Raw genomic sequence first — 13,747 nt, 5'->3', positions numbered from 1 at the left:
AGAAAACGCGGACCAATCAATCGGAAATGAGCGTGATATTGTGATGAGGATGGTGGATTATATGTGATGCGTCTGCTAATGAGCTGTCGACAGGTAAGTAAGTGAAGGTGATGTTACCAAGATGAAGATGAGTGAAAGATTGATCGACTAAGAGAGAGTAGGCACATTGTGGAGATCAAAAGATCAAGCTAATGAATCAAGGAATGGGAATGGAATGGTGCGCGTCTAAAAGGGAAAATGGCAGTGTATAATAAAATAAAGGTTGATTGATTCTGACTCAGGCTTCCCTTTCATCATATAACTACGCACCGAGCCTATTGCCAAGAATGCCTTCACACTATATGCATACAGTACACAGTCTGACTATAGTATACAACAATTTATGTTACACTCAAGGAACAGACGGTCATATGCTACGAGTAAGCTGTGATCATCTAATGGTAGTATAACCCGAACCTTTCTTATCGGCCACTTCATCAATCTTCTTGTCCGCTGCATTCTGAGCAGGGACTTGACCAAGTTTAGACATGTCCATCGTATGTGTCTTTGGATCACCTTTGAAGCCAACGTAGAACATTGTCGATCGAAGGGATGTTTCCGCTTCGGACTGTCCCAAAATACCTCACATCAGCTTTGATACCAACTTTGATTATTACTCGAAGTAAGATTCGACTGAACATACGAAATAAAGTATTATACTAAAAACATTCGCCAACTTTTGAACTTTCAATCCCCATTCTTCCACTTCCCTCCTCCCATCGGGTAATCTCCTAGTCCCATTCGGTGGAGAACTAATATCAATATCCATGATAGGTGTCATCGATTCCAGATCTGAGAAATCGGGACAATGAGGTAGATTGGCGAATAATCTCAGGCGGCCTGGTCGATGAGGGTGGCCTGGGGCAGGGGGATGGAGAAGTAATGTACGTAGGCGCAAGGATGAGATGAATGGGATGTATAATATTAACTACAATAACACAAAACACATGAGTCATCCTTCAGCATACTTGATATTTGGCTTGGCCACCGTACAGGACTCAAACTCACATCGTCGTCCACACCTGATTCCACAAACAGCTCTTCATCCAGCCTCTCATCCCATGTCTTGATTACTTTAGGAGCAGAAGACACATCCTCTAGATTGAGACCTGTCACACTATCCGTATCATCAACATGTTTCCGATGATTCGTTAAGACAAAAGCCGCTTACTTGTCTTTATCAATTTGACCCCAAAGATTCGTATTACTCCCTTCTCCCGCTGTCACCCGCTCTAGCACTTCCGTGGTGACATTATTAGTCAAATCATCCGCTGTGAGATCGTCGGCGCAGCTCATCGTGCTTGTGTTTTACGATCAATTGTTGAGTAAAAGCATAAAGAAGAGTTAGCAATGATAGAAGGCCTAAACAGATCAGGACTAGGACTGATGACATAAGGTGGAGGGAGGATCTTGATGACTTTGGTGATGGCGGTGAGCGCCGCTTCAATTCTCGACCCGGCTCGAAGGTAAATATTTTTGGGATTCTGGAGTACCAAGTTACCTCTTCACGGTTATGTTCTTCAGAGTGATATTAGCATTATCAAGAGTCAGCACATTCATCATGAGCAAGATGGACAAGGTGAGTTCGGTCGATGCTATCTACTTCATCTCACAAACGGGAGTAATACTGAGTAGATCTGGATCACAGGGAAAAGCACCTGCACCGCCAAGTAGCAATTGGGCTAAATTACAGAAGGTAGGTCTTATACCTTTACACCCTGCCATTCATTGTGCCACGGGAGGATGTTGATCATTCCGAACAGACGCTACCAGCTCCTTCGACATCAAAGACAAGTAAACAAAAGAAGAGTGAAGCTCGACGAACTTTCATGGCTCAGGAGCAACAAACAAATAAGTATGGAGTGAATGGAGTTTCGAGGTATATCGGTCACGCAGACTTCACGAGGAACGGACAATCATCGTCGAGGTAAGCGGATTGTACATCTTCATGACCTATGATGGAATGTATTGAAGCTAAATGCCTTTCTACGAATTTTTAGCGCTGTAGCTGGACCATCTAAGATCACTATACCTGCTCCATCCAAGGCTAAGGAGGATGTCGTCCTCTTACCTTTCCCAACCGATTCGCCGTTGGTAGAAGAGTTGAGGGTTATGGTGTCAGGCAAGGGAGTTCTGAACGAATCTAAGAAAGCGTAAGTCTCATCTCAGAATCTGAACTAGCTCATGTCCTTAAGCTGACGTTTATTACAATACGGGATGTTAGACCTGGCAGTTAGTAAGTACACTTCACCGATTACTGGACCCTGTGAAATATGGGTGATGGACAGTTACTGATTCCTCTGTAGTATAGCAATAGATTGCGAGATGGTAGGAACCGGACCTAATGGTTCGGAATCATGTTTAGCCAGAGTATCAATCGTCAATTTTCATGGTCATATACTGCTCGATACGTTCGTCCAGCCTCGAGAGAAAGTCACCGATTGGCGTACTTGGATATCAGGTGTGAGGGAGTCGGATATGATCGGTGCACCGTCTTTCGAAGAGGTTCAGAAGAAAGTGGCAGAGTTGTGCGAGGGAAGGATAGTAGTGGGACATGCGGTTGATAACGACTTGAAGGTAAGCAAAGGACCAAGCACCGAACACGTCGTTGGAATAGTGGTTTGACATCCAAGCTGACCTATACGGTATGTGACTCACCTAGATCCTCTTACTGAGTCATCCCAGTCCGTTGATCAGGGATACACAGAGATGTAAGATGTTAAGAGAAAAAGCCAAATCGAAACATCCAGGATTAAAGAAATTATCAGAGATGGAGTTGGGTATAAGGATTCAGCAGGGATCGCATAGTTCGGTAAGTCCTGTCCATCCTTAGTCCGTTTGGTACACTAAATGATCTGTTGAAATTGGGAGTGATTTCGTAAGCAAATCCACGAAGCTGATCATTTTGTTGTTTTCGGAACAGGTCACAGACGCAAGGGCAACTATGGGATTATATCGCCTACACAAAATAGAATGGGAGAAACAACTATATCACACCACTGAGGCATACCGAGCTAAAATTGGGAAGAGCAAGAAACCCGATAATGCAGACAAGAAGAGGAAGCGGGATGATGATGACGACGGCGAAGGAGAAGAAGAGGTGGAAGTACAGGAAGGAGGCAAGAAGGGCAGGAAAGAGCAATTTCCTGGAGGTGGCAGGAAGGGTATAAGTAGTGGGTTGGGTCTGATAGTTAGGAAGAACGGTAAGAGGGTTGATAGTGGCGGTGGATTCAGGGAAGAAAAGAGAAATCAACCCGCTATTTCTTCTGCTTCGAGTGGTAATTGGTGGGAATCGGTTGATGAGTGATTCGATAATCACGATATCGATATCGATACATCTAGACTAGTAGTAGTACTTGAACGTCATATATTCCTTGATACAATACCATGTATTTGCCGGTAACTTGCACATGCAGTAACATACAATAAGGAGACAAATTTACAAGTAGTTCTCTTTACCACCATTTAGATAATCCCCACCAAGAATCATTGGCTTACTCTGACTCTTATTCCGCTTTAAATCATCAGATGTACTATCCTTTTTGTTCTGCAGTCCACTGACAGTTTCATTCCTCGTTCTCCCACTGTTACTTGACCTAATCCCTTTCTTCCCTTTCAAATCAAGATCATCCAAAGAGATCGATTCGGGTCTATGTAATTTCTGAGTGGGCGTGCCAACGAAACCACAATCATCATCGTTAATGACCAACTCCCTAACCTCGCCAATCTCTTCATCCCCACTATCCTCGTCAGAAGAAGAAGACCATTCGCTCTGAATCTGATCTTCAGCCTCGGCCTGTGGAGACAGGTTGAACCGTACTCCTCTGGCTGTCCTCGATCCCCTCCGAGTGGAACCGGTCCTTCTAATCGATGGGGAAGGTCTCGGTGATCCTACTGGAGCGGGGTTAGCCAACGTCGCTGCTCTTTTACGGCCCGAGATCAATTTGGGTGAAGTAGCTGTGGATGATGAGGATGATCGACGGCGGGCGACTGAGGGATGAGAAGACTTGTGTTTAGGAGATTTTGGTATCTTAGGAAGAGGTATAGAAGGGGGCGATGTAGGAGGACTTGAGGGTAACTTTGACTTTGATTGTCGTTTCTTATCATTATCTTCGGTTTTTGTCCTCCTTCTCACTCTGTTTTTATCTTTGTCCTCGTATGATGCTGAGTCGGCAGTATTAACCTTAGGCTTCTCTCTCTTCGATCCTGCTCTAAAAGGCGGCCTTGGACCTTTCGCCTCACTTGTCAGACCCACTTCTTTGGGAGATTCAACTATCTGTCTTATACCATCCTCCTCCTCATCGTCTGGACGTGGGATATGAGATCTCCTGAGAGAAGTCTGACGAGAAGGTGGGAAAGGGAATCTCGGACCCATCTCCAATGTGGCAGATGAATAAGATGAAGTCGATTGACGTCTCTTTTCACCATTACCCATACCATAACCGTTGGTAGATGATTTCGAATTTGATCTTTTCAAGTCCACATTCATCCTGCTGGCCTTGTCTTGGTTATTCTGAGCCATCGCATCAGGCATAGGCAAGGGCATTGATTCCGTTTTATCAACTGGTAATGAAGACGGTAAAGGACCAAAAGTCATTGATGATAAAGTCGATTTCCTCATTCTAGCATGTTTAGCAGCTTCTTCTAGTCCATTCTCACCTGATCGTAAGTGTTCTTCTTGGTTCTTGTTGATACTTTTGGATATCAAAGTTAGGGTATCTACGCTATCGGCTCTCAGTCTACTGGTCGAACCTAGATGGACTAATTTGTCATGAGGTTGTGGGAAATTATCAATTGTCATCGCCTTCTTCCTCGATTGATCACGAGGAGGTAAATCCGATCGTCGCTTTCGATGAGTAGGTTGACCACTCTCAGCGTTGGTATTGATAAATTCGATTTTCCTTCCATCTTTCGTACGTTCTATAAAACCCAGTGGAACCTGGGAAGAAGGATCGGTAAGACCACCTCCCGAGAAAGTGGGATATCCACCTTTAGTTACGTCTGTATGATGGTTGTGATCATTACCATTTCTTGCCTCGATTTGGGATGTATCTGTAGGTACTCGTTTCCTGTACTGAGATTCGATAGGTAGACTGAACCCTTCTTCCGAGCGAATCGATATTTTCTCAAACTCCTCTTCTTCTTCATCTAGTCCTAGTGATTTCACATTCGACGAGGGTAATTGTTTTCCCTCCGATGCTGAGTCTTGTAATTCTGGATCTGATATCCTGTCTGTTTGCTTTTGGGGTTTAGTGATGGGATCGTAACATTTCGGAGGAGGGCTGAAGTACATCACTCTTGTAGAAATATTGAAATGTAAGGGAGGACAGGGGGATTTAGGTAATTTGCGTCCAAGCCATAAGAGGACACCACCCTATCCACGAACAAAGTTATCAATCGTCTCCCCTCCGTCGGGTGATGTTGATGTATAAGAGGGGTTTAGACTTACAATTGTAAGGTTAATCAAACCGATGACGAACAGCGCCCAGCAAGGAAGGAGTACAGAGGATTTGGCACTGCAAAGTGAACTTAGTGTTAGCACAGGAAAGTATCTAAACTGACCCGCAAACAGTCTACTCACTATACTCGGAGATTCTCAATTGCCACACTAGTTACAACATCAATGTCCATCAAGACGGATCTTAGCAATTGGACAAGGTGTAGTGAAAATAAATTACTTACATGGTCTGTACTAATCCCAACCAGATTGGTGTACTCTGCGGACCAAGCCATGATATGTGATTGTAAAGAAACATTTCGGGCCAGCCGAATTGCCCTAAAAGCAATAACGATAGGGATGACACTGTGCAACACGAAGATTAACAGCCTGGATGGGATACATACTGGAAGGAAACTTACCCATGATCAGTCTCGAGAAAATCGTGAACCTGGATATAGTCAAAAATCAACTTTTTAATCCTGTATTCTTTGCAAGACACTCACACTACACCGACTGGCTGTCTAGGTATAGATGATAATCCAAAGTTGGCTTCTCCCACTTCACCTGCCGAATCGCCACCCTGCCTCCTTATGAGGTATGATGTCGCATTGTCCTCGGAGCCCCTCTTGTCTGAGGGGTTTTGAGTGACCGCTCCGATAGCAGCTGTGACAATGGAGGATGATCGAGCTGAGGGAGCGGCATAGGGATTCCGACTACTTGATGGAGCTGTCGAGGAGGAGATTATGCCCGAGTTGTTGGAGGTTGAAGACGGTTGGGCATCAGAGTATGCTGACATATCACTAAGAACGTACGATCAAACATAAATATCAAGTCGAGCCACCACAATATGCGACAGTAACGACAACCACTTACTCTCCTATAGCGATGAACTGAACTGCTATTGCCCAGCATAGTATCACGATAGCAGTCAGTCGAAGGAGGTTGTACCCCACCCACGTTAAACTAGGTACTCCTGCCATGTTGTTCGCTTTTATATTTATTTTGCTTTTTGGTTTTGATCTTCCCTTCAGTCTATAATGAGCATTTGTCACCTAGTTGGTAAGCGTCTTGCAGTAACCTCGCCTCAGAGTCCGACAAGCATTCCTCGTTCTTTTGCGTAAATATCGGCAAGGACCAGTAAGTGTGTTGTCCCAGTAGCAAGTAAGGAAACATAGAACCTGTAATACACTTTCTTGAAGAGGGACTGAGATGATCTACGGGGCACAGTACATCACACAGCTAGGAGCGACGATCAATAAACCAGGGAGATAAAAGTTACGGTCTGATATATCCATTGTGACTACTCAGACATCACATCATACACCATCTGAGAGAAAGGACAGCTGGGAATTGAGTTTCGTCCTAATGTTGCATCAGGATCATTCAGACTTATCTGGTAGGACTGAATGCCTCGCTCTAGCTGAAGGAGCTCAAAACACACAAGGACTAGCTGAAAAGACATGTGTGGAATGCTAAGTTGATCGTATCGATGTTCAAGCACAGCATCGAAAACGACTGTCAGGCCTCATCGAGGGGACCTGACTACATGCAGTAGCCGGCACTCTTCTATCGGTAAGAGTCTTCAAAAAGCGTGCATCGAAGATTTGCACACAGAGAGAAAAGCACGTACATTTCGATGCCTCGCCCGTCCTCGTGTCTTGTAGCTCGATTGCAGCGTGTTTATCTGGTGCCAAGACCCTAGATGAGCCTCGTGCAAGAGTCGTGCAAAGCTATGTATGTATCTGCGACCGGTGCAGTACACCGCTAAATCGCGGGCATGCAGACTTGCGACTGATGCATGTCGGTTGCACGTTGGATAGTAAGCATGCTTCCCAGACCTAGTCTGTGTTGTGCTATTGTGATGTAGTGCTCCTGTCAAGTGACGCACGGACCGGGCCTCTGTGAGAAAACAAAGTAAAAAGCCGAGAGGGGAGAGGGAGGGGAGGGCACGGACAAAGAGGGTCGGTGCTCCCTCGTCGTGCTTCTTCCCTCTCTTACAACGGGGCTCAGGGAGACATGCACATGCATAAAAATACATATATAAATGACTTGTATTGTCATGCTTATCGTTCTTTCTTGAACTTCTCATACCTCTCTCTTTGTGTGACTCCTACATACATTAACGAAGATGTCTGAGCCTGATTTCTTACCAACGCCTGCGCTCGATAACGAACATCCCTCTCCCTCGTCATCCAGGAACAACAGTCAATCCAGCTCAGCTTCCGAGAGAATCATCGTTGATCCTATTGCTCTCATTCCAGTCCACGCTGTCAGACCATCAACTTCTGCTATCCACCCTCCGGAAACACCTGTCAAGTCCTCGACTACACCAGCGACTGTCAAATCTGCGACTTCGGGGAATTCACACCATCATCACGAACATACGCATACGTGCACATCGGCCTGCAGGCGAGTCGCTTCGACAGAGGAATTGACCAAATGTGGATATATCGCTCAACCAGTCTCCTTCTATCGCAACAAGGCTGTTTATGGCAATCCAACACCAAGTAAGGTACAAGCTATGGACTGGATGAAGTCGCGATTCCAAAGCGATGCAAGGAAACGTAGCCGTGTATGGTATCAGTGAGTCTTTGTGCGTTAATGAATGTGCACCAAGCCCTGGCTAATCTCGATCAACCAGTCATCCAGATTATTGCGAGGGATATCCATGCAGAGGTGATATCCTCTATTGTCCGATACTTGACAAATGCTTCTTCAAGGAAAGATGCGTGAAGCACTATGCGATGAGGTCGAGGGAACGTTGTGTACCTTTCAACGATGGTTTACAATTGCAGTCGACTTCGATATCAACATCGTCATCCGTTCTCATTCAAGCTACACCAAGACTGTCTCCGACGACATCTACTCAACATACAGAACCTGATGCTATACCTCGAAAACGTCAGATCAGCATCAACGATCTCCTCAACGGGAATGGCACTGGAAATGGAAATGGGACTAAACGAGTACGAAAGGTGATTTCCTATGCGGAATCGGAAGAGGAAGAAGAGGAGGGATCTTCGGAAGAAACGGCTTTGTCCATCAAGTACGATACTCCGAAGACTGAAGATGTGCAAATGTATAACAAAGACATTCTTTTCCCTACGCCACCTTCACTTCCACTGAATAATCTCGCTGATCCGCTGTCATCTGATCACAACCACCATCCAGAACAGACCTTGCTTACACCTTCGTCTCAAGATTATATTGGGCAGTACCAATCGTTCTCGCGAATTCAGGATGAAGACGATGAAGATCAAGGAATCGATAACGCTATGGCAATGATGTGGAAAAGGATGTACTCTCAAACGAAAGATCAGCTAGATGCCACCACCGTCCGATTGTTGGAAGTGCAAGATGATCTTGCGATTGAAAAGGAGAAAAGGATAGAGCTTGAAACAAGGGAGAAGAACTGGGAGAAGCAAGTTTCGCATCTCAAGCAACAGCTTAAAGAGGCAAATAGCAATAGGATGGATTGATAGGGGGACTTGAAGTATAAGGTGCAAGATTCCTCTCAACTCCCTCCGGAAAGTATGAGAAACTGTGAACGTAATTTTTCCATCGTTTCTACCCGACTCCCCATGATAGACTTGATTGAACAATAGCAGTCGAAGGATAGGAAAACGTTGTATAAAGGTAATTTCACGGTAGTAACAGGTAATGCATGCATTGTTTATAAGCATAGCACCCTTTTGGCGGTGTCCTTCGATTAGTATTTGGTGAGCTCACGTCAGCTCCATTCTTCATTGATGGAGAACGAATGCCACTGTCACTTCAGGTTGACATCTGAAGTTCCTCATTGTTCACGATTGTTGTGCTGAATGGCTTCCCATAGATGTCTGGGCAGCAGGTAGCAGCAGAAGTATCAAAACCAACAGAAAGAGGACATAGAACTGGGAGTCTCCCATCATACACCTGTAGAATATCACACAACAGGACTGAAGGTACGCCCAGGCCCAGTTTACTGTATGTACTTCACCCATCTACAGTATCTTGACTATAAAAAGTCGAGTTATCCGACTCTTCCTGTTTCCCTCTTCTCTTACTTACATCAATCATCCTGTCATTCAAACTTTGAGTTATACTATATCTATCAATATTAAGCTATCCATCATGTGTACGGCCTCACGCACTGCCAAACCACCAACACCACAAGCCAGGACAGAATCAAAGGTTAAACCAGTATCATCAAACTCGAGACTGATAAGACTGAGTCTGAGACGTAAATCCATCGAATCCTCGACTACAACCGTATCATCATCTACTGTCGGAGGTCCAAGTCGAAGTACAAATAATCTTCAACTTGAGTTTCACAAACCGACTGCTGTCCCTCCTTCCCCTTCCCCTCGAGACACAGCATCCCCTACGCCAATCCTCTCATTGGGAGATTCGACTAGTGCTGATCCCGGTAACCTCTCGTCAGCACACAACAGTGACCCACACCCCACCAACGCTCAAAGCACTTCCTCCCCGGGCAATGTCGAAGATAATCTCCTGCTTCCCAACCCTCTTTCTACCGCTAATACATGTGAGCCTGGGGATTATATCACTTATTGGAGAAAACGAGCCTTCAACTACGAAGATCGCTTTATGGACCAAAAAGAGAGATGCGAGATTTTAGAGGATTATAAGAGGAGGAGGGAAAATGAAGACTCTCAGGGATCAGGGGTTGACATTCATCGATTGTTCAGACAGAGGGAAGAACAGATGGACAGAGAAAGAGAGGAATGGCAAAGTGAGATCAAAACTCTGAAGGAAGATCTAGAAAAGAAGACAGAAACGCTTGGACTCGCACAGGAAAGCCAAGAAGCTTCCGAAAGACAACTTATTCTTGAAGTCGCTGTCAACAAGACAATCACTAAAGAGAGAGACGATTTGCAAAGTGTAAAGAATGAATTGGACTCAGCAAAAAGTCAGGCCGAATCAGCATACGAGAGATATCAGTCTCAAACTAAAAAAAGAATTTTCAAAACTCGATGAAAAGATCCAAGAGCTGGTGAATGATCGAAATGGTTAATCAGAAAAGCTCGATGCAAGTTGCAAACAAGTTACATCATTCGAAGGGGAGTTGAAACAGGCTCGAGAAGAGCTTGAGACGAGTCAAAAGAAATATGAGATTTTGGAATCACTTCATGAAAAGGTTTACGAGCTCATGGGTAGAAGGAAGTAGTTTGGGATTCTCTTGAACGATGGTTCCCAGTCGAGAAGTGAGTCTTCGGTAGACATACCACCCTGCCATGACATTGCAAGGACGTCGACTGACTGGGGTGTCATTCGCAGTGCAGATCGACTGCTACACCTCAAGGTGGAAAGGGATTGAATGGTATTGGATTTAACAGGTCACTCAAGAATCTTGGTGGCTGAATTGTAGATACGTACAGTGAATCAAACTATATTATGAATATGAAATCCACGGTAGATCTGATGGGGATACTATGCACTGCTGTATACAGTAAGATAGGTCAGACTTGGTACAACTCACCCTCGCTTATCATCTTCACATAGCCACGAACTCTGTTCATGTGCCTCACCGATATGACTTGTCAACAGTCGTAAAGTCGCCGTAGCCTGTCTGCTCGCTTGAGAGAGATCCTCTCTCCAGCCACACACTTTCAGAGGAGAGAAAACCTAACAATCACAAAGTCTGGCACTAGAAGGCAATACGAAATTTGCGATCGCAGTCTTAGGACCAAGTGTCACAGGAGCCGTCAGCAGAGTGATACAACCAGTTATACATAAACAATCAATACGGTTTACTGAAAGTATTATCTTCCTTCTCAAGTAAATTTCTCCTTAAGCCTTAGCCTTTTTCTTTATGCCTAACAACTTCTGCATTCCTTCTCTTTTCCGTTTCGCTTGGGCAGGTGCCGTGCTAGCGGTGCCGCCATTACCGTTCGATTGACCATCTAGTACCTTACCTTTCGCTGCCAAGATACTAGCAACGGAAGGCTCGTTGGAACCTGCGCTTGTACCAGGCGCGGGACGTCTTTTGATAGTCAACGCAGCGGGTAGAGCAGTATCTTCTTCGTCGCTGTTCTCTTCGTTGTCATCTTCCCCATCAGGTGATTTGGGTTTAGCTTTCGCGGTAGAAGTCGAGGGGCCAGCACCAGGAGCAGGTATTTTCGAAAAGTATTGTTTGACCAAAGCGTCATCTTCATCTTCTTCTGCCTTTCGCCTAGCTTCCTCTTCGGCCGATATCTTCTCCGCATGCAAGGCTTCCAGCAGAGCATTGGGATCGGAGGATACATTGGAAAGCTCCAGTCTCGCATTTCGTTGTCTGTTCGATAATGAATGAACATCGTTAGCTTTTATAGGTTATCATAGAGGAAATCGTACAGATCAAGTTACTCGTGACCACCTAAGGTTTTGTGAGTATTGGAACAAGACTGACCTTAAATCAGCCAATTCATCCATCATCTCCATCTCCCTCTTTGACTGTTCCTGCGACTTTTCCAAATCTGCCATGGCATCCTTCTCAATCTTACTTTCTAGTGGATTCCCTTCCGAATCATACTCGTCATCTTCTTCCGCACCAGGTAAATGAGTAGCTTTCTTATCGGTTTCGGACCAGTTTTCGAAATTTCGTGTAGCACCTTGTTCACATGTATAATCGGCGTTTTTAGGGTCGGTCTTGAATGTTATTTCGGATGAACACATTGGACATTTCTGTGATGGAATGAAATACAAGGTAGCGACGACGTTAGCGATTGACCATTCAATGAGTACTATTGTCCGACTGGGTATATGTAAAGATGACTCACAATGTAAAACCTGAATATCTTGATTCCATAATACTCTTCTCCCTGAGCGGTCTCCTTACGGGCATTGAATTTCTTTCCCTTATCTATTGAACCATGAAGTGCTAGGTCAGCTGCCTTTTCAAAGAGTATAGAAGATGAGCAGTATACGGAGAAGGTTACTCACAAATATATTCACCACACCTGTTACATCTCATCGAAAACGGAGCCATCAACCTAATGACCTGCTGAAGATCCTTGGGCATCTTTCGACGCTTGATCTTGGACGGATCGAAATCCGGTGGAAAGCTAAGATCGCAGGTAAAATTGTAAGCTACATTCAGGCTATCTAAGAATAGAATACGAATGAGAGCTTACTATTTCTATTCATTGCAAATACCACAAATCAAAGATCAAGGGAATCAGTCAGCATACAATGTAGACAGATTACTACGGCGAAAGGCAAGAAGTAGAAGGTGTGACTCACATTCAGAACCTTACGTTCGGACATCTTGATATATGTCTATCAGATGAATGACCGAGTCGCGAGGGGTGATCGACTGATCCTATGAGATGTACTTGACGTATGACTTGATGAGTAGATAAAGATGTGTAAGTGGAAAGAGAATGATTATAAGTGGGAAGATGAAGATGGGTGTGTAGAAATGGGAAAGTGTGATTTGTTCGAGTGACAGCAGCGGAATCAATTCTTGGTTGAGTGAGTGGCAAATCTCGAGTGAATCTGGTGGCTTTTCTTACCGTGTGCTGAAATGATAGCAGATCATCTTAGTACGGAGATCAGTGAACCTGTGTAAGCATTGGGCCAGCAAGAAGAAGTTATCAAGGGCGTACAATATGAGCTGGTGGAGCTCAGACGATTGACAAAGATGTTCAAGACGGTATGAGCCATAAAATGTTACCAAACACAGATAGCACCCTGAATTCAAAGACGCCGCCACCTGTTGGCAAGCAGAGTGTCGAGACGACACTAGAAACATCATATAAGGTTATATTCTCATATTTCATATCATCACACAAATTACTCGTACTGTATATAAATAAATAAAATGATCATTTCTCTCTTTCCATCCATATTTCTATGTAATTTAAGTCAACCTAAAAAAAAGTAAAAGAGAAAATTAAATGAACTTCATATGACTATCGACTGGTGTTGTCCTCGTCATTTTTATGTATAAGAAAGTAAATAAGGAAAAAATGATATGATATGAAACAATTGAAAAAAGAAGAAGATAACCCTTGAGTAAAAGGAAAAATCGTACATAAGAAATGATTAAAACCGTCGGACATCCTTTGAAATCTCGCATTTTACGAACTTTACCCTTCATAATGAAGGTTCAGTCCGATAAAGGTATATATGATCTAAAAGGAAAAGAAAAAAGATGAGAGATGCAAAAGAATGCTTTTGAGTAAATTGTAATTGAAACTTTTGGATATATATGTACTTGGGATCTTTGGGGGGTACTCCTAATTGAACAAACAGAAAAACAGGAAACAGGGAAATTACATTATT

General features: G+C 44.1%; 6 protein-coding genes across 6 annotated transcripts; 3 read left to right on the top strand and 3 right to left on the bottom strand.

Moving 5' to 3' along the window:
* Window positions 1-430: 430 nt before the first annotated feature.
* V865_003654 (uncharacterized protein) lies at window positions 431-1,335 on the bottom strand (the record flags this gene model as incomplete). Its single annotated transcript, XM_066227443.1, has 4 exons — window positions 431-607; window positions 683-967; window positions 1,048-1,156; window positions 1,211-1,335. 4 exons carry the CDS (start codon window positions 1,333-1,335, stop codon window positions 431-433), a joined length of 696 nt encoding a protein of 231 aa, XP_066083540.1.
* A 265-nt stretch (window positions 1,336-1,600) lies between these two features.
* Window positions 1,601-3,346, top strand: V865_003653 (uncharacterized protein; the record flags this gene model as incomplete). Its single annotated transcript, XM_066227442.1, has 8 exons — window positions 1,601-1,618; window positions 1,688-1,735; window positions 1,803-1,966; window positions 2,040-2,192; window positions 2,264-2,275; window positions 2,346-2,616; window positions 2,702-2,851; window positions 2,963-3,346. 8 exons carry the CDS (start codon window positions 1,601-1,603, stop codon window positions 3,344-3,346), a joined length of 1,200 nt encoding a protein of 399 aa, XP_066083539.1.
* Window positions 3,347-3,478: 132 nt separating this feature from the next.
* V865_003652 (uncharacterized protein) lies at window positions 3,479-6,459 on the bottom strand (the record flags this gene model as incomplete). The annotated part of the gene is made up of 7 exons (XM_066227441.1): window positions 3,479-5,413; window positions 5,489-5,555; window positions 5,621-5,647; window positions 5,722-5,842; window positions 5,899-5,927; window positions 5,983-6,279; window positions 6,353-6,459. 7 exons carry the CDS (start codon window positions 6,457-6,459, stop codon window positions 3,479-3,481), a joined length of 2,583 nt encoding a protein of 860 aa, XP_066083538.1.
* A 1,148-nt stretch (window positions 6,460-7,607) lies between these two features.
* On the top strand, window positions 7,608-8,958 carry V865_003651 (uncharacterized protein; the record flags this gene model as incomplete). Its single annotated transcript, XM_066227440.1, has 2 exons — window positions 7,608-8,062; window positions 8,121-8,958. The coding sequence occupies 2 exons, from the start codon at window positions 7,608-7,610 to the stop codon at window positions 8,956-8,958; spliced, it is 1,293 nt and encodes a 430-aa protein (XP_066083537.1).
* A 634-nt stretch (window positions 8,959-9,592) lies between these two features.
* V865_003650 (uncharacterized protein) lies at window positions 9,593-10,459 on the top strand (the record flags this gene model as incomplete). The annotated part of the gene is made up of 1 exon (XM_066227439.1): window positions 9,593-10,459. One exon carries the CDS (start codon window positions 9,593-9,595, stop codon window positions 10,457-10,459), a length of 867 nt encoding a protein of 288 aa, XP_066083536.1.
* An 813-nt stretch (window positions 10,460-11,272) lies between these two features.
* Window positions 11,273-12,482, bottom strand: V865_003649 (uncharacterized protein; the record flags this gene model as incomplete). The annotated part of the gene is made up of 4 exons (XM_066227438.1): window positions 11,273-11,756; window positions 11,871-12,145; window positions 12,241-12,323; window positions 12,404-12,482. The coding sequence occupies 4 exons, from the start codon at window positions 12,480-12,482 to the stop codon at window positions 11,273-11,275; spliced, it is 921 nt and encodes a 306-aa protein (XP_066083535.1).
* Between the last annotated feature and the right edge of the window lie 1,265 nt (window positions 12,483-13,747).

The sequence above is a fragment of the Kwoniella europaea genome, chromosome 1 (genome assembly GCF_036810445.1).
Source record: "Kwoniella europaea PYCC6329 chromosome 1, complete sequence".
Lineage (NCBI taxonomy): Eukaryota > Fungi > Basidiomycota > Tremellomycetes > Tremellales > Cryptococcaceae > Kwoniella > Kwoniella europaea.
This window is presented reverse-complemented; position numbering and strand designations above follow the sequence as displayed.